The sequence below is a fragment of the Ambystoma mexicanum genome, chromosome 2q (assembly GCF_040938575.1).
Source record: "Ambystoma mexicanum isolate Mex_15411 chromosome 2q, UKY_AmexF1_1, whole genome shotgun sequence".
Lineage (NCBI taxonomy): Eukaryota > Metazoa > Chordata > Amphibia > Caudata > Ambystomatidae > Ambystoma > Ambystoma mexicanum.
In genome coordinates this window covers 873,373,941-873,400,579 of record NC_090924.1, presented here as the reverse complement: position 1 = coordinate 873,400,579, position 26,639 = coordinate 873,373,941, and the positions used below count along the sequence as shown (strand labels likewise).

The 26,639-nt window shown below is 47.0% G+C and overlaps 1 protein-coding gene across 1 annotated transcript in view; it reads left to right on the top strand.

The window, feature by feature from the left end:
* Positions 1-26,639, top strand: part of YME1L1 (YME1 like 1 ATPase) — a 1,167,043-nt gene that overhangs the window by 362,678 nt on the left and 777,726 nt on the right. The window contains exons 6-7 of the mRNA XM_069648114.1: positions 21,556-21,706; positions 21,794-21,877. Of these exons, the coding sequence (XP_069504215.1) occupies positions 21,556-21,706; positions 21,794-21,877 (235 nt within the window). The remainder of the gene's footprint in view (positions 1-21,555; positions 21,707-21,793; positions 21,878-26,639) is intronic.

The following is a 26,639-nucleotide window of genomic DNA, read 5'->3' as shown; positions in this document are numbered from 1 at the left end:
ACCCACCTCAATAAATCTCACTGAAAAAATCCACCCATTAGGTTTCGGAAATTGCATTCAGTGCATTCGCCTGTAGGGAAGGGTCCAGATACCCAAAATGCACAGGAGTCGTGTTTAATTAAAGTACAGCACATATCTTCCGCATCCAACTGGAAAATAGTTGCTTTTATGGATTTACAGAAATGTTTATATTTTTGTTTGAATTTCTTAAAATTGGGCGAAAAGTTAACGTTGCTCTTACTTCCCGCTTTCAAAGCCCTAATGTCTCTATGCAGCTTCCTCTTCGCTTCTACCACAGTAGAGTTATAAACATGAGTCGTTTAGCTCCTTATCTTGCTAGAAAATGTGCAATTCTGTTTTACACGATCTGTCAGTTCCCGCATGAAATCATCGAAACACTGAGAATTAAATACCCTGAACTTCCATTCTAGGGGGTTACCTCTAATAACACCATCCAGCTATTCATTCAAAATTGTAATTTTCCAGGCAGACCACCGAATTGCATTCCCAGAACAAGTTAGTTCAACATTCTCATTACGCGGACTTGACCACGTTTTAATCTGAAAATTAAATTCGGCCATAAGAATTGCATGGTCCCTCCAATTATTGTGTTGGCCTAAAAGACTTGCATAGCGGCTACTTTAAGACCGCATCTGCAAAAATGTTATCCAAGGTTGAGAAGTAGTCCCCTCATCTCCAAGTCAGCGTATCATTACCATCCCCTGCTGACATGGTGTTCATTAGGCTCAAACCCATCACCTCCATGGTTGATCACCACTTCAAACCATTTTGAACTTTAGGCTCATTAGGTAAACTCTGCCTAATCTCATCCTAATTTCCATCCATTTATACTGGAATTATACAATTTGCATTAATATCGCCACCCACAAGTATTCTTTTGTCAGGGTAAGAGTTGGCACAAGTAATAATACAATCAGATATAGCCTGAAGGAAATCTTGCAGATCAGCCACTCCATGATGCCAATATACATTCATGATCAACATATGCGTTAAGCCATCGGAGGTAGTTCATTTCGTAGCTATCACCCTGAAAGGGAGATTGGGAATCAGAGACGCCCTCATTCCTAGAGTCGAGCCCACTGCTGTTAGCAGGCCCCCTGGGGCCCTTCTCCCATTACTGTGCCTTGCCAATTGTGTAAACACCCGATAGCCATCCAAAACCAAAGTTTGCACCAGCCATGTCTCCTGAATCAAAATTATATTGCCCAATCTCAGGATTTGCATTGCGTTAATATTACTGAACACGTTTTGGCTTCCTCTGGAGTTCCAAGAAACAACTTTCAAAAACCTAACTGGTCGCTGTTCCCATTTCTAGCTTTCATAATGCTATGGTCCCTCTCTTTTCCACAGAGGATGTGCATAGGGCCCAATTGTGGTTGTCCACATCCTCTTGTGAGGCAACCAATTTAGCAGATCTTAAGCCCTGAATTGCAGGATTCAAAGAAACTTGGAGGCTCCCACCACCTAACAGATTCATAGCCTCCTCCTTCTCCACTCTTTCGAGTTGTAGATCTTTCAGTTTAGTTGCTTATGATAGAACTAGTTCTATCACCAGGATTGATGCAATATAAAAATGACAGTGATTAATGTCAGCAGGGTTTGAAAATGCTACACAGACTGTCAGTGGATGAGACTAGACTTAGAGTTGGAATTTCAGAAACAATGTTGAGAATATTTCCACTATTTAAGCTTACCTGTATCTCTGGACCCAAGGAACAGGACATATTCAATTTGAATACACCAATCTATCTTCTACAATTCAAATCTCTGGGCAAAACCCTTGTAATCTGCCTCTCCCTGGTGCCAGTCTTAGTACACTATAAGGTTTCAATTTCTGGGCCACCCCCACCTCTTCGTGCTCAACCTCCTGGATCCTTGGATGCATCTATACAGTGTATGTAATAATTGTCCAACCCCTGAGTGCAATCTCAGATATAGACTCCGAGGTGCGTTCTGAGTACATTGTTGTTTATTGTTGTTTTTGATGGCTCCACTCCTCTCGGTTAGTATTGGGAGCCCCCTGAGTCCGCTTCTGCCCTCCATTAGCCATAGTTACTAATCGTGTAGTCACCAAGTCAGAATTTTTTTACCTGCAGAGCAGAGTTAGGATCTATTTAACACAATTGAGATTTACCTTCTGACTGCATGGCTAGCATAGAACCATTGGAAGAGATGTTAGTTGTGGAGGTAGTCTTGATACCACAAGTATCAGGGGCCTCACTGACAAGATTAGACAATAAGCCTCCCTGTACTTCCGCAATCCTACCCTTCTTTGACAAATCCAAATGTCACTCCCCTCTTTCCCTTCTGCTTGATAATGCTTTCCAGCCCATCCTTCATTGCGTCTCATAGAACGTGCCTGGTAAGTATAGACCCCTAGATCCCTTTTTCCCAGATCACCCGATAGTACAGGCTCAGTTTGAGTTGTACAGTTTCTGGAGGGCAGTAAATTCAACTTCTTAGCACGTGATGGCAGTATATTGAACTTCTTAGTACGCCCTTCAGATGACAAACTCAAATGGGCGAAACTTCATTAGTTTGTAAATCGAATTGGGCAATGGAGTTGTTAATTGGAACTTATTTTGCCCCTTCTGAACCAGACGGGGTTTGAGAGGCAATGAACATTTCCTGACACGTTCAGAACCAGTTCAGACCCCTGGAGGTGTCTGAACAGAACATAGTTTTCTTCTGCCTGCCTGGGAATGTCTTAAGGTGTCCAGAATTGGCCCAACTTGGGTAGGATTTCCAGTAGGCACTGCATTATTTTTCCTTAATAACTTCCTTTTTGATGGCTGCTTGGCTTTAAAACCAAATGGATCAATATTTTGGGGCCCAAGGACAGTTACCTTGCCATTTTATTTTTGCTTTCCCCTCAAAGTTTCAGCAAACAGTGCCACCTCCAGAGGTTTGCAGAATGGTAAGACTTCCGCCTCAGATTCTAGAGGGACTTTAGTCTTTAAGATACTATCTTTCGAGTTACTCAGTGTCGATCTGCAAACGACAGTCGATACCAATTACCTTAATTGAGTATTCACTAATTATAATAGGCTTAGAGGTAACTACCCTCTTGGGAGGAGATAACATTTCCTCCCTTACAATTGTCAATGGGGCATCAGTGTTAGGACGAGGGTTCGAGAGTGTAGGGATATTGTTTATACTCAAATTCTCAACTTTGTCACCAAGCTGCAGCAATAACAGACTATGTTCTTTGAGTTCATGCCAAATATTATCATAAAGGTTGACAAACGAACTCAGTACCATATTCAAAGCTGATACAGTTGGATGGGTTCAACACATTTGTTGGTTAACCTTTCTCAAAGTATATTGCATCTCCCAGTGAGTATAAGGACTCTACCCGAGGGGATTGAATAGCGTTTTCCGCCATTCTCATTTTTTTCAATGAAATTGGTCAGAGCAGTTGGTGAATAGGCATAGGTGCATCACAGGTCTGCTGAATCACATTCATAGGGTTACCCACCGTTTCGACTCCCTCTGTGCCTCCCATCTCTAATTTAGCAAATTCAATGATGCTTAGGTAATGAATCTCCCTAAAATCAGCCTTGCAATTACCATTAGTCATTAGTGAATGGTCAATAAATGCCATGGCTTTAGTTGGAGCAATTCATTTTTATCTCTGTACTATTTCCTACCTTTTTACCTAAGTAGGAATCGATAATTTGTTGCCCCACTATTGGGGACTGGTTAAATGTTTGATTTGCCAAGGTCAATTTCCGATTGCAAGGCTGAGTAGGAGTTTTCAAGCAGATGAGATCACCATGATTACCACTATGTAGGTCTCACGCAAATCCCCGCCGGGCGGGTCATTTAATTACTGATTCAATCCCTCATTGACATTTGCCTAGGGGAGGTCTAAGAGTACCAGTGACAACCGTACCAGCCATTGTATTACCAGGCACCCCTGAGAACAATTTTGTTTTTCTCTCACCTTTAACCTTTTCAGCAAGCCCAGTGGTCCACCGCAACGCCAGGAAATCGGGTGGAGAGGAGCCTAGGGGCACCATTTGTATCCTCAAACCCTTCCACATTTAACACAAGCAATGATTTTCAATTAGCCCTCTTTCGCCTGTGCTAAACCCAATTTATTCCCCGAATGGAGGTCATCAAAAACAGGGTAAAGGGCGGGGGATGGGAAAAATACATGATATACAGAATAAAAATCAAGAGTCGCCAATCCTTATTGGCGACCCTAAATTGGGGGATTTCAATAAGGAAAGGGTGTGTGGAAAAAATGCAAGGTTTTACATGCTATGCAAAAAGTGCAACGAAATGCCAATTATTCAGAGCGCATTCACAGGGTAAAAACAGACCAAATATTAAAACCCATTATGAAGCCCACAGTATGATATCAAAACAAATCAGACGGTAACCCTTAAAGACACAATAAATGATTCCACCTAAAAAACAGGGTAAGGAGCCGATAAAAACAATATATGATGGCATCTATTTTAAAATAAATTAAAACGGCAAACACACAATAAGATGGAAACAAAAAAACTATCATGGATAAGTGCAATATTTGATGCTAGGTATAAACTAAATCAAATAAGCACCCCTTATTAAATACAAACGCACACTTTGATGAGAATGGAAGAACAATCAATAATGAATATAAACTCACTATTTGATGCATTGGTGTACATAAAATAGAAGGAACACGCACTGTTCAAATCAAAATTGAAGGAAAAAACTATTAGGTTAACAGTTCCACAGGAGTTCTTAAAAAGTAAGAGAACTGGCAGAGCTGGATCAAGGACTGGCGGGCTATAGCGTCCTCTGCTACACTCCTGCAATGTTTTCAATTCCAGATAAGAGGTGGCCCAAGTAAAGATCGGCAGGCTACAGCGTTACGTAACAAAGTTAATCACACTGTCACACTCCCACCCTGGGTGTTTCAAAAGTTCCAGCTCAGATCCAAGTGTCCCAGAAAAAAATCCAGCAATGCGTCCAAGAAACGCAGGCTACGACGTTGCAGAGGTACTAGAAAAGCAACGCCACACTCGCGTATTTAATTCTATGTTATCACACAAACTGCCAGGACAAATCAAGCAATTGTCTATTCAAACCAAATATCCACAGGCTATGACGTTGGTAAGGGCCGGAAATAGCAACGCCACACTCCCGTGATAAAGATCGGCATTAACAGAGTTCAACCGAGACAAGCAGAGTCAAGCGGAACTGCGCATTACAAGAAAATACAAATATGTAAAATCAGGCTTCACACAATGGATTAAAAGAGCAACGGAAGTCGGGGCTTAGAAAAATAAAAAGTCCTGCCGTCTCTTACCAGAGGAGCACTCGGGATAATCCTTAAGCTAGCAGCCACACCACCCAGACCGTGTGGACTGTCAACTCTGCTCCGCTCCTTGGTCTTGGGACGTTTTGAAATGGAAGCTCCTGCTCTCCAATGAAGGTGAAAGAGTTACTGCAATGTTCATGTTGTTCGTGCTGTGTTGCCTGTGTCATCTCTGCCCCAATTTCCTATTTAAATCCCTTGGATTCCAATTTGTCTTGTCAGTATTTACGATAGATGCCCTGAAACCTGGCCCGTTTGTGTCTCTTGCATGGGGTTGTACATCTTTGGTGCACACTGAAAAGAGGATAACAGCACTGCACTGAAGGAGGGCAAGGGAGGACGAGATTGCTTGATGAGGGTGGCAGGGCATTGATGGATAGGGTGACAGATTTTACTAGTGGAAGTAGAGACTGCACTGAAATGGGAGGTGCAAATGAAAAGATTTGATGTTGTTCATAAGCTTTTTTTTACAATTTTTACTGTTGTGAAAGGTTAAAGGAGTAAGGAGGCTCGGGGAAAGAGAACATATTTGTCTCATAAAAAAGAGGCAGGTCCTGAGGAAAGTTAGGAAGGGATCACTTGTAGAGAAGGATAAAAGCTTGCACAGAAGACAGCGGGTAGGACAAGTTGGGTAAGATTTTGTTATCGATGATAAATCTTCCTGACCTGTGTCAACCGCAGAACTTGTTGCTGGACTGGTAGATTATTGTTCCCCATACCTCCAGTGAGTGGGAACTTTTTTCCACACTCGCAGAATCTTTTACTCTTTTTATAGGTGTCCTTTTTAAGACTCTCCATAGAGTCTTTTAAAAGTTATCCTCTTTGACCACTTTTTGGCAATAAATGCCTATTGTTGCTGGGTTGCCCTAGGGACTCCCTTTTTAACTCTCTGGCTAACCTTGTGAGAGCTACCATTCCCGAGGGTGGAAAGGATCTTTGGATCCCTTTCACATTTTATTAGGCGAGACCAGCACGCCCCACCTTATGTGGAGTGCTGGGGAGATAGTGAGCATCTCCTTTCTCATTTTAAATAGAACATTTGTTACATGGACAAACTTACCTTTTAATGACTTGTGGCAGTGAACCTTTTTATTAATTTAGTGCACCTTTACCGCAGGGTGTTTGCACAGCCCCGGTAAAGGCACCCATGGGAGCTCATTTTACCAAAATAGCCCCGGTTTTCTTTTTGACATTTTAACATTCCTTGTCCTTTCTTGTTCCTTCTCCTGAAATCCAGGGCGGTAAAATCCTTTGTGTTAACTTTATCTTCTGCGGGAATACTGTGGATTCCCCGCCCAGGCTCCAGAGTGTCTGTGGAGGCAGGAAGCCAAGGGAGGAGTCCAAAGCTCTGCAGCCCTTTGTCTTCCAGCCTGACTGCGAGAATCCAGTTCAAACTCGAAGGCTGGCTGTCCTGAAAGGACTGCCAACCACCCGAACCCCCAAGTTTGAATGTTGCATGGCTTTTTGAATGCTGGGTTCCTGCAGAAAAATCTGATCCTGGAAGCTGAAGAGGGAGTTGACCACTGGATCCAAAACCGAAGAGGAAGATGAAGAAACCACAGCTGAGATGATTTCCAGCCACCAGAGAACCTGCTGTTTAACCGGAGCATGCTGTAACCCTTCCTTCCAATCGACCTGTGGACTCTGGAAACGACGGCCCGACCCAGAGCCTAGTGAGACCCACTAGACTCAAGAAGACCTGCATTTTGAGCCATCCCACGCCGTGCTGCGACCTTGCAGGGCTGCAATACCCCAATACCATGGGACCTCGAGCCATTGTGCGGTGCACAGTCTTCTGAATCGCACTGAAACATCGTGGGCATCCTGCTGGATCTCCAGAGGCATGATTCATGTCCGAAAAGCCCCTTTACCAGAGTGGTGGACTTAGCAAACGATGAGAATCCGACCAGCGATATTCTGTCTGCTTCTGTGCTCCTGAAAAGGTGCTAAATCCACAGAGCTGTATCTAGCCACAAGGAAACACTTGACTGGAGCCTTCTCTTGTGATCCTTGTTGCCAAAGTCCTTCCAAAGTCCGGTCTTCCTTCTTCTTGACAAAGGAATCCATCAACTTGGTTTTTGGCTGCATATCCTGAAGTCTTCCTGCTGCAACTCTTCTTCCTTGCTGAGGTACTGTGTTGGCTGGGGTATTTTACCTACCTTAAGCCTTTCTGATTTCTGTATAGCTTTGGAGTGTTTTCTATGCTTGTGAGGCCACTCATACACTGCACCCAGGCCCAGTGTGGAATCCTCTTAGGGTGGCTTCTCTGAAGTACCTGGACCTGCAACTGACTTTAAAGTTAAATACTTAATTGTTTCAACAGTCTTCCTCTGGAACTGTGACTTTGCCTGCAACTGGACCCTATCTCACCCTGACTACAGCTGGCACCTAGACCACCACCTCTACTGCCTCTGATTGAACTCATGCTATAGAATAAGGGAAGGACTGGATAATAAAAGGGTTCTGCCTTGAAAAGAACAACAAGTGTGAAAAAGTTACTTGTAAAAGAAGTTGGTTGGTAACTGTAACTCTGAGTGTGCACAGTTACAAAGGTTCTTATTTACCTTGAATGTGTGTTGCACTATTCTGAAAAGTATATTAAAGGTTCAGTTACTCACCTGTGAATTGGTTGTGCCTCTTCCCCAAAAGTAATTCTGTTGGTTTTACTTTACTATTCCTGTTAGGATAAATGTATGAGTGTGTCCTCAATTGAGTATAGCTTCCCCTGACTTGCTTTTAGCCTGTCAAGAATAAGTCGACCTAAGGTTATACTTAGCTTTAAGTTGCTGATAGCCCCTTTAAAAAGTATATAGGTTTTACTCGCCTTGTTTGAGCTGTGTGACATCCTAAAGCAAGTTAAAGAGGTATTGCTTAACTCAATCTGTGTTATACTGATCTTAAAAATTAACTGTAATAGGATATTACAACCTTAGGTCTTACCGGCGTAGAATAGCTGTGTGCCATTCCTGAAAAATGTTCCTTTAGGTGTAGTTGAACTTGGTCTGCTTGGGGCATCCCAAAATTAGTGTAAAGAGTTCTTACTGATCTTAGACTGTGTTTCTCTGAGCTACAAAGTGCTGGTAATGCTCCTACATCCCGTCCCCTTTCTTCCATACTTGTGGGACATTCCGTCCTTTGGACGGGACCGGAGCACTTTGTCAAAAAGCATCAAAAATTAAAATGTTTGTCATTCTATTTTTACGCAGGCTACCGCACGCGTCCGTATCCCCACCCTCTTGAGCTCCGCCCTGCCCTTCGCCCTTCAGTTCTTTTCTTCGCGCAGTCGGGGCTGGACGCACTAGCATCACTGGGAATTTTATTTTTGTTCCCGTTGTCATTTCTCCTGGCTCCGTTCCTCGGTCGTCTAGTCCTCCGTCTATGCCAGAGTGTCTGGGATTCATGTCCTGTTTTTCCTGCAAGCGTAGTTTCGCCTGGGCGGATCCCCGTTCTCTTTGCTTGGAGTGCCTCGGCCCGGAATATCTTTGGGATTCGTGCTTCTACTGCGACTCCCTCACCGTCAGGGCACTCCAGCGGTGTCTTCTTCGGTGGGAGGAGGTGTTTTAGCGTGCTCCTCCATCTCGTTTCCAGCTTTTCATCGACGAAAAGAAGAAACGCCTGGTAAGTTCCTTACTTTTTAGGGCGCCACGGCCAGGGCACTCCTTCCTGGGTGTAAAGACTGGAGGGGGTTGTCTGTACTCCTGCTCTCTATATGGCAGAGAAGAGGCACAGAGGACCCCAGCCAAGATTCTCTATTTGGTAGCTATGGTCGAGCAATCGAGGCCTAGCTTCTCAGGAGGTGATGCGGGCTGGTTCTCAAGTACAGTGTAGTCCCCAAGCACCCACAAAGGTATGTCCACACACTGTTTGTGAAAACAGTCTTTATATAATTAAGGTTCAAGTTATATACACAGTCACAATAACTCACTTTGTACTCAGTTAATCTACAATGGCAAATATATCCACAATTATTATCGGATTTGTGTCCCAGAGCACGGTGAGTGTTGCCCCCGTTTGTGAGGCCATTTTAGTAAAATTGTGCAGGCTCCAAAGCCCTTAAACAACCCTGTTGCAGCCCGATTCCCACCCCGAGCCCTCTTCCTGTTTCCCTGTCCCTCCCGCCTCCCAACCCGCCCCCTGCTCTCATTGGTCCTCTTACCCTCTATCACTGGTCCTCCCAGGGCAGCCCACTGCCCGTGCAGCCCCACGGCTAAGGGCCCAAGGCCAAGGGCGGCTCCAACAGAGGCGGCTCCAGGAAGTGTCAGCAGGTGTCTGCAGGGGAAGCCAGTGGCCAGCCGTCAACCAGCAACTACGAGGACCTGTAAGGTAGGGTGGCTTGGGTTGAGGAGAGGTACAGTTCTACCCTAGATACCTGACCACTAGGCTAAACCAATATTTGCCAAGGTGATCACCCCCGTTGCCCCAAACTGCATTGATAGCAGGGCCTCTGTGCCCAAATTGTATTGTGTGATCTCCAACCTACATAGATTGCATTCCGTGATCCCATACTGCATAGATAGGCCTCTCTCCCACTATATAGGTCTCTCAAAATTAGCAGGGCCTCTGTGCCCAAATTGTATTGTGTGATCTCCAACCTGAATAGATTGCATTCTGTGATCCCATACTGCACTGATAGGCCTCTCTCCGACTATACGGGTATCTTAAATCTAGATCACCCGCAGTCTACGGGGGGCCTCTCTGACTAGGACCTCGCGCACCACAAGGCGAAAGTACAAGCTGTGCCCTTCTAAGCCAACCTGCAACCAGCAGACACCCTACCCAACCCACACAGCCTGCTCACCACAATGTACTGCGCTAAGGAAGACGGACAGTAAAGAGAGCCTCCAATAACAGCCAACTTAATAACCTGTACCACCCCCTTTCCCCACCTAGGACAACGACTGAACGAGTTCCCAACTCCAGCCGAAATACCACCTACAGACAGAGCCCAAACTAGTAGCGGACACCCCCTCACCCGCCACTACACCACTACACCACAAGACAACCAGACCAAAGCAGGACCAACTAGACGTCACCAAACGAAGGCTAAACAACTCTCAATCTCACAATGCCACGCAAACGACCCATCCCAAGGAAAAGACAAAGAGATGAAAGAACAAACACTACAGAACAGCAACTTAGAACAACAACCATAGACTGGACCCCAACAGACAAGAACACAACCCGAAGCAACTCTGAGAGAAGAGAAAAATCCCTCTACCTAACTCCATACCTCGCAGACAATCGGCCACCACAGCAACCCAATCCAACTCTAGAAGCAGCAACATCAAACAACCTAACACAAGCAAGGTAAAGAAGGATGACCAACACAAACAACAAACAGACGACCGATGCAATAACCCCCTACATCACCAAAGCAAGAAGAACTTCCAATCAACAACCACAACTCCCGGAAGACGAACCCGATGAAAACACAAAGAACCCAAGACAAAACCTAGAAGAACTCTTCGAAGACGCTGACAGCCTGAATCCCACAGCCCAACAAGTGACCGACCAGGAAGGAAACCTCAACACTGAGCAGAAGACCGCTACAAAGTCCAAACCAAACAACACCTCAAAACTTCACTGCAATCTAATAAACACAAGATCCATGTCAAAACACCTAACAGAGATCTTCAACCTTCTCGACGACAACGGCATTGACATCCTGTTCATCACGGAAACATGGCTGGATGACAACTACAAAATCACACTCCAAAGCTGCCTTACGACCGACTTCAAATGCCTACAAATAAACAGAAAAAACAAAAAAGGAGACGGCATCGCTTTAGCATTCAAAGAACACCTGAAAATAAAAACTGACAAACCGCTCAACATCTTCAACTGCGAAACCATGGTCATACACCTAACAGTGAGCCCGAAAACCAAAATCACATTCATCCTGGTATACAGACCGCCAACATATGATGCAACATTCGTCGATAACTTCATAGAAGCCATCACCAACTTAGCCATCAACCACAAACACCTAATCATCCTGGGTGACTTCAACATCTGGTTTGAAGACAGCCACGCCAACTCCCAAAACTCACTAATTGAAAACTCAGCACCATGAAACTCTGACAACTAGTCAAAAGAGCAACGCACTCGGCAGGGCACACCCTAGACGCAATTTCCGCCAAAGAAAAACTCATCACCACGGCACCTCCTATACAAATACTGTGGAGCGACCATCTCATCATCCCATTCGTGATCACTCTGCCTACCCAAGCCTACATTCAACATCTGAAACTCACAACCACCACAAAAAGAAACTGGAAACACGTCAAAGAAAGCAATCTATTCGAACAACTGGAATTAACGAAACCCTCAACTACAGAACTGGAACTAGCGGACCTAGACGGGAAAGCAGAGATTCTGCACAAATGGATACAATAGACCAGATCGCCCCGGAAAAACCGTTCACCCCATCAAAAAAAAGAGCAACGGCAAAATGGTTCACCCCACTATTAAGCGACATGAAAAAGGAAAACAAAAAGACGGAATTAGAGTGGAGGAAAGAATACAACCCAAAAAAAACACTGTACCAGAAACAAATCCGCGCATACAAAAAGGAAATTCAAAAGGCAAAGAGAAGACATTACGATGACAGAATCAACAATGCCACCAACACTCAAAAAGAATTGTTTAGCATCATTGAAGAAATGAGAAACCCACCAGGCAGCGATAACACCCCAACCCCCTCAGAAAAACTATGTAACGACCTGGCGGACCACTTAAAAAAAAAATCAATTACATCCGTCAAACCTTACAAAAGTGACCAACCAACCACAACATACACAACCCAATGAACCTAACACGGAACCACAGCACAAACTCCGAAGCTTTCCTGAAATATCAGCAGAGGCATTCGCAATGCTGGTAAAAAGAAGCAAGAAAGCGGGATCACCCATGGACCTATGTCCCCCACACATCTACAAATCGATCCTAGCGCCAGGATCGCTAGCAGAACACTACAGAAACCTTCTTAACCTATCACTATCAACAGGGACTGTACCGAAGATCTTAAAATTGGCATACATCAAGCCACTCTTGAAAAACACAAGTGGTGATGTAGATGACCTTTCCAACTACAGGCCGATCTCTAACATCCCCTACCAAGCAAAACTTCTAGAAACCTACGTATATAAACTAACCCAAGAACACGTAGAAAAACATCATTTCCTGGACCAAGCTCAAATCGGTTTCAGACCAGTGAGAGGAACGGAAACAGCAGTACTATCCATCTGGGACGACCTCAAAACTAACACAGACTCGAACACTACCTCAGCCCTTATTCTGCTCGACCTCTCTGCAGCCTTTGACACAGTTAGCCACAACACCCTGACCCAAAGACTAGAAGACATAGGCATAACAGACACAGCACTACGCTGGACCAAATCATTCCTAACAGACAGGACAGAAACCGTATGGATCAAACCTTTCAAATCCACTCCACGAGTTAACGACTGTAGAGTGCCACAAGGATCCTCACCATCCCCACTATATTTCAACATCTATCAGACTCCGGTCATCAGAATCTTCAAAAAATACAACATTACATGTTACAACTACGCGGATGACACTCAGATCATCTACAAAATCGAAGACACCGATGCCGACCATTCAACCCTAATCGACTGTCTAAAAGAAGTCTTCAACTGGATGGATGACAACAACCTAAAAATCAAACCAGGAAAGACAGAAATCATGATTGTATCCAAAGACCAAGAGAACGAAACCACCATCCCATGGCCTACGGAAATGGGAAACACACCAGCACCTTCGAAGGTAGTAAAAATTCTGGGAGTCCTAATGGACAATACCCTAACCGTGGAACCACAAATAAATGCAACAGTGAAGAAATGTTTTTTTCTCCTCCACACGGCAAGAAAAATTCTACCTTTCCTCTCCTTCACGCACAAAACACTAACTATCGTCGCCCTAATCATGTCAAAAATCGACTATGCAAACAGCCTCTACTTCGGAATACCAGAATACCTCCTAAAGAATCTGCAACAGATCCAAAATGCAGCAGCCAAGACTACTCCTCAAACTATCCAGAAGAGACCACATCACTCCAGCCCTAAAAACACTACACTGGCTCCCAGTAAAACAACGCATCACCTTCAAAACAATGTGCATAACGCACAGGGCAATCAGCGGACAAGAAGCAGAATTCCTACAAAGGAAAATAACAGTCTACAAACCAACGAGACCCCTCCGATCAAGCAACGAAATCCGCCTGGAACTCAAACCATACCTTAAGAAAAAACTTGGAGGCACCTCCTTCTACCACTTAGCCGCAAAAACCTGGAAAAACATCCCAAAAGAAATGAGAAACACTGAAGATCACCTAAAATTCAGGAAATCCCTAAAAACCTGGCTCTTCAACACCACAGACTAAATCTGGAAACCAAAACCGGAAAAAGGACGATTAAGCCGGAAAGGACACGACATCCCAATCCCGAGAGGGTAGCTCCCACGGCACCTGGACGGGTGACTCCGGATAGATTCGAACACAGGCGGCACGCACAGAGACGGAGTCAACTATCCCAGACAATCCCACCAACACCTTCGCCCACCCCCTTAGTTACCGCCAGGTACCACAGTAGCGTGGAATTGTCAGGATATGGGCTTATCACCACACTACCTGAGTGGCTGACATAGGCAGGTGCACTGGCCACAGGAGTAGGAAGGGACGTTAAGGGGAGCTATTAGAGAGCATGTTAGAGGTGGGGGCCAGAGGAGTAAGGAACCCTGTCTGCCAGTCGGACCCAGATCAGGTAAGAGCCGCATAAGGGGAGACTATGCAAGCCGGGCGCCTCAATTCAGGATAGAGACGCAAACTAACCAACCCTACTAACAATTTCCCTTTCTGCATTGCATACACCTCTCATACTCCAAACCAAACACAACCAAAACCTACAGCACAACAAACTGTACAAACTTCACTACATTGCAACAACAAACAAAAACACACATAGTCTTGCACAACAGTACACGACGACTACCGGCCGCAAACATCCCAGGCCCAGCCAACGGACCCACCGGGCTGTGGCCGCCAACAGCACATCACTGCTCTCTTGCACTTTTCCTGCTTCCTCCCACTAACTCAACCTCACCTCCTCTTTCAGAGCCACCAGAGCGCCAGGGGACGACTCCGGTGGTGATAGTGCGCGGTACAAATGTCCTTTAACATTCATTAAAGTGCATCAACTGTACTCTGGTCAAATTCACACAAATGAATTAATAAAGGTAACCAACAATAGACATAGGAGGAAAGCATTTGGATAGAACAATTGGCAGAATACTGGCCCCGTTACCTAGACACAGTTCTGTGTGGACACCCCCCCCCCCCCCCCACCTGGGCAACCTGTAAAATAAAGATATACTACAAGCCCTGTCCATATATCGTTCAATGAGTCTTATTTCCTTCTAAAGTGTTTCTACCACTCAAATGTACCTGGAATAGCAGAGTTCCTCGAGGAGGCATCGATGGATCCTTCTTGAGTGACTCCCTTTTAAGCAGGAGCCACAGATCGTCGATGGGCCTCGAAGAAGGTGAATTTGGCGTCGAGGCAGCAGCTTCGGTCCTGACGGTGCTCGTCGACGTCCTGCAAGGATGAGGCGTGTGGGGCACCTCAATGTCAATAGTTCAGGACCGCAAAGAGTTTGTGAAGAACTGTGGCCCAGCAAGGGCATCGAGTCGTCCGACGGCTCTATGGTCTTTGGGTGGCGGGAAACCCTCCGGCAGATGCTCCTCAGCACGTCAGCGACCTGGCCTTCTCCGGCGGGATAAGGTGGTCGGCGGTGCGGACGAGTGCGTTGAGGAATCGAATGTCTTAGGCAAAGGAGCATTGCGGCTCCAGTCGTCAACGGCACAGCCTCAAGCAGTCCCCACTTCTGGACAACTAACTTCGACGGACCTCCAGCGGTTATAGCAAACCTGTGAACCCTGGTCGACAATGGGGGACGGCTGTCCAGTGCTTCTTTTCGTTTCTCGTCGGCGGTCCCCGTCTCCGGCTGACAGTCTTTCATAGGCTAACTTCCAGAGCACTTCGGCGAAGGTTAGCAGTGCATGATGGTCCCTCGTAGCTTGGAAAGAGGGCGCCTAACCAGGTCCTCTCTGGATCAGTTCTTGTAGACGCAGCAGCTTTCAGATCGACGAAGTAGAGCCACAGCAATACTTCTCTTCCAGCAGGGCTTCAAGGTTAAGCTTCAGTTTCAATGTCAGTTTCCAATCCAGCTTCTGAACGATTTCTAGCAGTGAGAGGCCCCCAGATATACTGTTGATCTACCATTCATTCTGCTGGGTCACACTCGGGCAACCAATCACTCAGAAGGGCATTCAGGCAGTCAGCCAATCAGGCGCACAGTGCATGCAGGCCATTCTTCTCCATCCAGACACTCACAACACAGAGTGTATTCGGCAAGTACCACGCCATTCAACACTACACACTGCATTCATACCAGTTTCGGGCGGGGCTTTCTTAGCCATTGTGTCAAACACCAGATACTAGACCTCCACAACACAGAATGCGTATTAGTCACACACTCCATTCATCCAGGTCCCACCCAAAGGCGTACCCACAACAAACGGTCGTTGGGAAGGCTCCAGCCAGTCTGGTCGGCACTTCCCCACACTACCATATATGAACCTCCACCCAACAGCCAGTCAGGAGGAAGGGACAGAGTCGGGGCTTCCCGAAACTTTGGGAAAACCAAGGCAACAGGTGATGGAAGGCAAGAGGCCACGGGAGCCATCTTGTTTCCATCAGGAATCTACTGATTCCAATGACAGGGCCTGGGCATCCCAAAATGGAAGACGCTCAGGGCACCTGTCAATTCAGCACGGTGCTGCCACCAGCCCATACCCTGCTCTGTGGCCCACACACAGGTGCCCAAAAACATACACTAGGGGCACAGGGTTGTACCCCCACCCATGGGTGGCATAAGGGTAATGCATGGGTCTGTACACCAACCCAAAAGAGAGCTGCACCGCCAGGAGTCCTACATGAACTCCTGCGCGGAAAATATGACAGAACACATGATGATAAACAGTAAAGGACAAGGATACGGAACCCCTGTCCCTCCGATGCATTTCCAGCATCACACTGGGGTCCTCCAGGTCCGGGAGGGGCTCGTGTAGCTCTGTCACCAGGGGTTCTCCTGAGGTGCCCCAAGGGCCTAATAGGCATACCAGAGTTTTCTGAGGTTTCCCGAAGTGGACCTGCCAGTACTGGACATTGTACCGAGGTTTCCCATTTGGGGGCTAAGGTTAAGCCCAGTTTGTCTGTGGCGCTGGATACCAGGGTTTGCCCTGAGGTCTCCATTTCTGGAGCTTTCCACACCGTCACCGGGGTATGCCCTGAGGTGTCAGTTTCTGGAGCTTTCCATACCGAGTCTCGGCTCAAGGCCCCTCTCGAGGGAGCTTTACGTACTGGGTTAAAACCCGAGGCTCCTCTTATTGAGGCTAGGGTCTGCACCGAGAGACCCCCTTTGAAGGTCTTATCCGTGAGCTATATTCCTCAACCGTCCCACGCTCGGGGTCGTGGTGGTACCAGTTCTGTCGATGGGGCAAGGAGGGCGGTCACTGACCATTACACCTCCACTACTGGCTTTGCCGAGGTTCCTCCGCTGGAGGCTAAGTTTGTGGCGGGTTCTAAGGTTTCCAGTAAATATCCAAGAACACCCAGTACCGGCTCTGCCGCGGATCCTTGTGTCAAGGCTAAAGTGTTGTTGAAGTCCTCTGTCTCCCCAGAGGAGACAGAAGCCTCATCTCAACATGTGACGCAGTACTCTTCAGGTGGCAACAAAATGGCGGTCCAACCTCCATGGTCTACAGCGGCAATTTTGTATACCTCCCTTACCCCGACGTTCACGCCGTCTGGTGCTGTGAGCATTCCTTTTGGGGCTGAGCAGCATTTTCCACATCAGGTGGACAGCAAAAATCAGTTCCGCCCATCACTTGACTGGCGTGCCCAGGCACCGCTGCCATACAGTCTTGCTACCTCCTGCTTCCGCTCCACTGGTTTACGCGGACCCAGCCGGTGGTGGGCCTTCATGGCAACTGTTCTCCTTGCATTCATGGGGGTACACCCCTCACAAGCGGCCTATGCCAAAGCCTTCGGCTGAGGATGAGTTCTTTGGGAAATTTCAGATGCTCATGCACTCTGACCCTATGAAGGCGTACTTCAAACGTCTTTTCAGGGAACTATACCCTGAGCCTCCTGGCCCGCCTTCAGCCCCAGCTGCTCCGTTGCAGGTTCCGGTGGTGACACCACCTCTTCCTTCTGGACCTCCTCCGCCTCTTCCTCCCTTGCCCGAGTTGTCTCCTATAGAGGAGACACTCGTTGGAGGATCCGCAAGCAGGTCAGGACAGCGATGAGCAGCCCCGCTCGGTGAGAGCATTTTATAACCGGTCCTGGATAAGATGGCCTTCAATGACATTCCAGTACCTGCGGCCCCCGCTCCACAGGAGGCGGTGCTTTCAGGAGCCTTTACCCTGTCACCTCAAGAGCGTAGCCGCCTGTTCCTCCAGAAGGACTTCTTGGCTGAGGCCCGCAAGGTTTGGGAAAAACCCAACACTGGGCTACACATCAACAAGAGAATTGACTGAGGAAATAGCCTTATCGGCTTGTCCGCTCCCATCCTCGACGGTTGTGGCTGCAGCCACCCTACAGTCCAAGCCGTCCTCTGCATCTTCAACGGCAGTGGATCAGATCTTATCCAGGGAGGATAAACTGCTGTACTCCCTGGGCAAGAATGTTTTTACCAATTCGGTGCTCCAGCTTCGTCAAGCGAACACCAAGTTCATCCTGGCAGCAGCCAATCAGAGGTCGCGGAGAGAGTTGGCTGATTTCCAGGAGTGCATTCCTGCGGATAGGCTAGAAGACTTAAAAGCCGGGTTGTCGGATGCCAGAGTACTGTCGCAGGATCTACTGGAGGCTGCGGCACACCACGTGGATTCCTCAGCTCGAGGCCTTATGGTAGGGGTTGAAACCTCTCGCCAGGCATGGCTTCACGCGACAAAGTTCTCAAAGGAAGTGCAAGACAAAGTTCTAGACCTCCCTTTTGATGGCAAGGAATTTTACAGACGCGGAACTCACAAATGGCGAAAGCGAGGACCTAAACCGCCAAGTCTTTATCGGTACTGGGGAAAGCTCCGGTCCCTTATGCACAGAGATCAGCGTCCTAGACTCGGTCCTTCTCTGGTTTCAGGATCGCCATGCGTGCCGTACTGATGCTCCGGTTGGCGGGCCCTGTCGAGAGCAACAGTTCGCCCCAGGTGTTGACAAAATGGTGGCCTAGTCTCTGTGGACCACAGCGGCCATTTTGAATACCTCCCTTACAGCAGCAGTGTAGTTTGTGTTTGCACGGACCATTTGGTGGCAATGTTTTACATCAACAAGCAGGGCGGCACCAAGTCTCCCCTACTTGTGGATGTTGCCATACAAATTTGGGACTGGGCCATCCAGCACAATGTTTGGCTGCAGGCTGTATACATCCTGGGTCACATCAATGTGGCCGCATATTCACTCAGTCGCCAGTCAGCATCAGTTACGAGTGGGAGATGAACTGCAATGTCCTCCAACATTTTCCATCTGGGACACTCCTGAGGTGGATCTCTTTGCAACTTCTTCAGACAAGAAGCTGCCTCTTTATGCAACCAGTGACGGGTTTGGAGCATCCTCCCTGGGGGACGCCCTCGATATCTTGTGGGACAACATGAAAGCTTATGCTTTCCTTCATTGCCTCTTAACCATCGGTTGCTCTTCAAGCTCAGGAGCACATCAAACTGCACTCTCCTGTTCAAGGCTTCTTGGTAGCCAGCCAGATTCTGGTGTTCGGAACTACCGCATCTGTCGGTACTTCCCCCGAACAGATTGCCGCAGATTTCCGACCTGCTTCACCAGAGCATTCACTAGATGTGGCACCCCTCCCCACAATCATTCATCTTGATGGCCCGGTGCCTGAGTTCAAATCGTTGACACAATTTGACCTATCCAAGGACAATGTGCGCATTATCAAGCAGCCAGGAAGCCTTCTACGAGGGCTCAGTACAGGAGCAAAAGGCTCTGGTTTCGTCATTGGTGCCTAGCTAAACAGCTTGATCCCAGGGGAGCTTTGGTCGACTACCGTTCTATTTTTGTGTCTCATCTGGCCGTTTCTGGCATCCATGTCATGTTATGCAGAACTAAACTTATCCGCTATGGTGGCCTACCTGTCCACGGACAGCTGTTCCTTTTCATTGACTAATCGAGTCATCAAAAGGCATTTTGCGGGTCTCCATCGTTTCCCGCCAGGTCATTATGCCATAAGCCATTTGAACCCATGGCCACAATCGATCTTAAGTACCTTTCTTGTAAGGTTGCCTTCTGATAGCAATAACATCGGTGAGGCGAATAAATGAGCTCCAAGCTCTTTCCGTGGAACATCCGTTCCTCACTTGCCACAGAGATACGGTTGCGCTCCGCTCTCATCCTCCCTTCCTGCCTAAGGTGGTTGCACATTTTCAGTTGAACCAATTGGTCTCCTTCCCTGTCTTCTTCCCTAACATGGCATCTGATGCCGAGAGTTTTACACAAGTGGGACGTCAGGTGAGCCCTGGAGTATTACCTCGATAGAACGAGTAAACTCAGAAGCTCCTCATAACTTTCTCACATTAGGAGACCTGAAGCGGAAACCGGCTTCCAAAGCAACTATTCCACGCTGGATTGCCTCATATTTTCAGAAGCCTAAAGCATTCAAGGCCTTCATCCACCCAAGAGCATCCATGCACATCTAATCTATAGCAAAGCGACTGCTGTTGCAGTCCTAAAGTATGTCCCTTGTTGGCTTCCAAAAGGATGTCCCTTGGGAGTCCATCACCAAGTGGCTTTCTGGGCCTCCCCATCTGCTTTACCTGAGCTGCAGGGCAGATGCTCAATTTGGCCAGGCTGTTCTTAAGAACTTATTCCTGTAAATGGGTTTTTCCATCCACCCGTACTACCTATGGTGTGTGCTTGGGAATCTCCCACAAGTATGAATGAAAGGGGACGGGACATAGAAGTATAACAAAGGTACTCACCGTATTGACTACCTTACACCTAGTCCCCTTTCCTCCATACTCCCGCCCGCCGTCCCCTCTAATAAGTATCCTCTATTATTGCTTAAAGGGTTGCACACCTGGCAATAGAAAAGGACTGAAGGGCGATGCGCGGGGTGGAGCTCAGGAGGGCAGGGTTACGGCCGCGTGCGGTACCCCGCGTAAAAAAGATTTTCATTTTTGCTTTTTTGACAAAAGTGCTCCGGTCCCGTCCCGAAGGATGGCATGTCCCACAAGTATGGAGGAAAGGGGACTATGGACTAGGAGTAAGGTAGTCACTACGGTTAGTAACTTTGTTATTGTATTACTCCAAAAAGGTCTTACCTAGTATAACGGTGTGTTATCGCAAAGGTAGTAGAGGTATACTGTTTCTTGAATCTGTGTTCCACTACTCAGAAAAGTATATTTGCAAGTTGTTTGACTGTGATTTCCTTGTTGTGTCACTGCATAACTGACAGGGTCTACTACCCTTGCATTACGGAAACTAATCAGACAGTAACCTATGGTTTTACCCCCTAGAAATACTGTTGGGTGTTCCAAATAAGGTCTGTACTTTTTAAAGCATAGTGTTGTTTCTTTATGATGGTACTTACTTACGCAAGAATCGCTTGGTCTGCTTGTATATAAAAGAAACCCTTTATTTTTTACAATACATACTGTGCAAGTGTTTTTCTAACCATATGTATAGTACAATTTCTTTGTACTGATTCTACAGCCCTCTCTCCCTCCTAAGATAAACCTGGCTTCTCTGTCTACGCTACCCTGAACTCGGGTGGTACAGCCTTATGCTAAAAGTGGAGTCTTGTACTGCCTTAGTTGAATGGTTTTACTAAGCCCTTAGTTGGAGTTCAGAAAAACTGTCCTAACAGGACAGCCTTGAGAAAGGACAAGACTGTTTGCATTTGAAGGGGCATAGTAGAGACTTATGGTAGGGCATGGGTGGAGTAGACTATATTAAGTAGGAGGCAGGTGGCAGAGACTGCACACATGGAACTGACAGATTCTGTGCTTTAGTTGGAATGAAAACTTGCACTGCACTTCCCTTGTGTAAGACATGTACTGACAGAGGCATAAAATAAGATGCTCTGTAAACTGACAGGTTTTAATTAATGTTGGGTGCCTTTTCTTTTAGGGCCTTTTGTTAAGGGACAGAGGTGCAGACGTTGAAAACTTGGACAAAATTGTAAAAGCAAAAAACATACCAGAAGGACAGCATGACACATTTAAAACTGGTTTTGCAGAGGGCTTCCTGAAGGCACAAGCACTTACTCAGAAAACAAACGGTAAGCATTTTGTGCTGTGTTATGTTCACTTTTTCTGTCATGTTAGCAATACCTTTTCTATAATTACACTGTTTTTTATTTTGGCAGATTCTTTAAGAAGAACACGTCTCTTTCTCCTTGTTATTCTGCTGATTGGCATCTATGGTCTGTCTAAAACACCATTTTTATCTGGTAATGACTCTTATTCTAACACTTACGAAATGCTACCTGTGTGATCTTCTTTAACAATATTTTAACCTTCAAGATAAAAATGTAATACTGTTTATGGATTATATGAAAGGATAGAATGTGTTTCACTCCTAGCATCAGGTCTATGGTAGGTTTATTCTTTGACAAAGCCCACACCAATTTTCAGACATGTTTAGAACCCATCACTTCATATGCTGTATACTTGATTTTTAAAATGTCATGAACCGTCACTCATGAATAAATGGAAATATGTCAGGTTAAGCTGCATGAATCTTTGATTTCTCTTTGTTTCTTATTTTAGAATGGTTTCCCCACCAAATATCACACACGTTAACTTCTCTTCAAAGGACAAACACCACTGTATTGCTTTCTCTTTCATTTTATCACTCTATCAAAAGCAAGAAAATGTGACATCCTGCAGGAAAAATGCACAGTTCAAATATATTTCACGAATGCATCCCTTCATTGAGCACATATAGTTACCCCATTCTCAACTTTCTGTGAAATGGAAGCTGCATTGAATGCACATTATTTATGAGGCTTGTGGAATCTGCTTAGATCACATGCTGTGCATAGGCCGACATCTAGTGGAAGCTGCAGAGTATTACAGTTGTTTTTTGAAACTCGAAAAGGGGCGTCAAACTAGGGCGTGCCAGTAATACTATCCCTAGTGTGACGTCCCATGTACTCACGATCCCTCACGCGTGTAGGACCCTCAGATTGGTTTGTTCGGCCATACTAGTTGGATGCATGTTGCGGAGTTCCCTTGGCATTTGCCAATTACACCTAAATATTGTTAAAAACTTTTCCTGTTATCGTCCATCTTACGCCGAAGATCGACGTCAGCGAAGATCGAGGGAACCAGCCGTCGAAAACTACATGATGGACCTTGGGCCTTGGAAGGCCTCGGCCCGGGCCTTGGAAGGCCTCTGGCCTCGGCCCTGTACAAGTAGGGAGAGTGGGGGGTGGTCATAACTTTCCCACATTTATTTCCTACATATACACAACCTGCTGCCATATTTACACATATGCAGAGCGCTCCTTTCAAATTCTGCCTGAAGTGGAACAGGAAGTATTCCTGGGTAGATGAGCACAATACGTGCAATCTGTGTCTCCCACAAGGCCATCCTGAGGCTGTGTCGAGCTTGTAAGCTCTTCAAGCCAAATACACTTAAGGACCGCTCGACGAAGTACTGGGCCCACTACGCCAGGCAGCTAGAAGCCATGGACGTCGAAGGGTCGTTCAGCGACGGTAGCAACGGCGCCGTATCGGACGGCGAGGGCAGAGGGGTGACTTCAGACACCCACGCGCAAGCCCCTGAACTCGGAGGACTGGCCAGCGGCCCAGTTATGGGGATAACACCCGGCGGCAGAAGCGCAACCCACACCACTGCCTCTAAACACATCAGCCCCAGCCGTGACTAGACACGCGTGTCGAGAGATCGGCAACGGAAGGCACAGAGAGAGTGGTCCAACGATTGTGTCCTCTGGGCGTTCCCCATCGCGATCGCCACATGACAAAGACCACCCGTCCGCGGTTGGAAAAGGTGCCGTACTCCCAATACTTCCAGAGGCTCGATCGTCAGAAGACGATTCCAACCTCTATGCTCCCAAGTCAAAGTGTGTAGCGTCTGCTCCCGAGATTCGGCGCCCTCCTTATACCTCTGAATCTCGACGCAAAGCGTCGGAACCCCTAAAACCTCCGTAAAACATTCCTCTAGTCACGGGAAGGGGGATAAACAACACAAGAAACCTTCAGAACACCATTAAGAAAAACAGAAAGCTCCTAAAGTGATGGAGAAATCCAAGGTCCCTGACACTACTCCTAAGAGTAAAATTGTCCCTCCCACTCCTCATGATATGGGCATGGTTCAGGAACCAGAACAGGAGAGGCTTATTCCCAGTTCCAAGGAATGGAACTCAGCTGACATTGATAGGGTGATGAGAAGGATGTCTTTTTTTGCAGACTTCTATGAGAAAGATCCTAACTATTTCCATAGCTATGCCAACACACCAGCTACCTATGCCCCTTCGGGGTCCAAGGACTTTCAACCCCCTACTAAAAGGCTCCGCTCTGAGGCTCCGGCGCAAGGATTTGCTAACACCCTTTGCTAATTGAACCTTACCATCCAGATTCTTATGGAGAGGAGACAGAAACACATATGCTGGATGACCAGAAAGGGGTTTCTTATTATGGGGATGACCAGGACCAGGAAGAGGAACAGGAGGATGAGGCGGAAGCCTACAATCCAGACTCCCCAATTCCTAGGGATCCCCCCCCGGTGAATGACTCACCGATTGATAATCAGCCACTCCTCAATGAGGTACTAGCTAAAGCAGCAGCTCATTTTCAGATAGACACACAGGGTGTCCAAGAAGATGAGGATTTCGCAGAAGAAATCCTAGGGGACAAGAGAGCCATTCCCAGGCTATCCCAATATTAAAATCGATCCAGCACAGAATTCATCCCTCGCTGGTAACGAGTGGAAAAATTATTCTGGGCTGCACCCTCCGATCACATGGACATAAGGGGTCAATTAAGACCTGACTCCCTGGTAGTAACAACCACCAGAAAGAGGTCAGGTACACGACTAGCTTCTTCAGAAGCTCCTCCCGATAAGGAGAGCAAAAGAATATATGCTCTGGGTTAAGACAGTTGCCTCCACGTCAGCCTATCAGGCACGTATTGCTAACAGTACCACTCTTTTAGCAGGCTATAACTGCCATCAGTGGGAAAAAGTAGCTGCTCTAGTAGCCTATGCACCTGAACCACTAAAAGGCCAGTTGGCCCAAATTGCAGCAGACGGAAGGTCCGTATCTGGATGCATCCTTAAGACAAATTTTGATGCAGCAGATAATGCCGGCAGATTGATAGCGAGAGGCACAGCAATAACGTGCCACGCTTGGTTATGGCAGCCAAGGTTCAAACCCGAGACCCAATCCACGCTTATAGACATGCTGGTAGAGCCGAACGTTCTTTGCGGCAGGGCAGTGGAAGAGGCACTAAAGACAGCTAATGATGAGTATGAGACCCTAAAATCTCTCGCCCAACTCACAAATAAACCCCCAGGTCAGAGGGGAAATAATAGTTTTCACTGCTTTCGCTGCCTAAGCTCCCAGAGGGGTTGCAACTACTACCAAAATCAAGGAACCTCATGGGGCAACAATCAGTTCCAAACATCACAGGGATTCACCAGAGGCCAGCGCAGGGGCCGCACTAGGGGTAGAGGCAGCCCCGCCAGAGGTGGTACGCCACCTACTAAACAGTGACGTTCTGCTTCGTTTCCCCTCCCATGCATCCCCAGTAGGGGGGCGCATTTCCACCTTCACCCACTCATGGTAGGGGATCACTTCGGACAGATGGGTGCTGTCCACAGTGTCTGCAGGATACGGTATAGAACTATTAGCGTGCCCCCACAACCATCCTCCAAGACAGAAGGTAGACTTGTTGGAGCATCAGAAAATCCTTCTTGAGGAGATCGCCATTCTACTTGCAAAGGACGCCATAGAACTCGTCCCGGGTAACCAGGTAAACAGGGGTAGTTATTCAACCTACTTCCTTGTGCCAAAAAAAGATCTAACAATGCGCCCAGTATTAGATTTGCGCCCTGCAAACAAGTATGTCAAGCCACAAAAATTCTGCATGACTACACTCCACGAGGTAATCCCCCTACTAAAAAAGGGGATTACATGGCAACATTGGATATGAAAGATGCCTATTTTCATATTTCAGTGTTCCCAGCGCACAGAAGATTCTTGCGTTTCAAAACAAGCGCCAGCACTACCAATTCAAGGTGCTGCCCTTCGGTATAGCCTCGGCTCCAAGGGTATTCACCAAGGTACTGGCGGTGGTGGCGGCGCACCTACGCAGGGAGGCAATCCCAGTGTACCCTTTCCCCTTCTCATCACAGGGGAAACCCCCGTAATTTGCAGACTAAACATTCAAAGAACAATCAACCTCCTCTTAAAATTGGGCTTCTCAATTAACAAGAAAAAAATCAAGCCTAGTGTCGAGCACCTCAAAACAGTTCCTAGGTGCTGTCCTAAACACCCAAGAGGGGTTGGCCTTTTCATCAGAGGAAAGAATTCAGAATCTTTTGCTGCAAATTCTTCAATATCAGGCCGGTCGCCAAATAAGGGTGCGCAAAGCGATGCATTTGCTAGGCATGATGGCATCTTGCATTTACCTGGTTCCCTACGCACGCTTGTGCATGCGACCCATGCAGGAATGGGTGGCGAAACAGTGGTCTCAAGCAAGTGGTCAGTGGGACGATCTAGTGGTAGTTTCGCCAACACTAGTACAAAGTCTTCGCTGGTGGACAAGAGAGAATCTTACGAAAGGGGAAACCCTTCTATGATCCAGAGATAAAGGCCGTCGTCACAACAGATGCCTCCCTGGCAGGGTGGTGAGCTCACTACCTTCAGCACACAGCTCAGGGCCTCTGGTCTCACACAGTGGCTCAGAACCACATCAAGCTCCTAGAACTTCTGGCAGTCTTCAGAGCGCTTTGGGCATTCAAACTCCTCCTATCCAACCTGTCAGTGCAGATCCTAACAGACAGCACAACGGCGATGTTTTACTTAAACAAGGGGCACTCGTTCGCCAAATTTGTCCAAGCTTAACCAGAAAATTGGAAATGGGCACTCAAACGGAAGATTTACCTGTCATTCCAACATGTTCCAAGGGATCTCAACTCGCTAGCAGATGCTCTGAGCAGGGATCCCCTTCCAGAAGAACACGAAT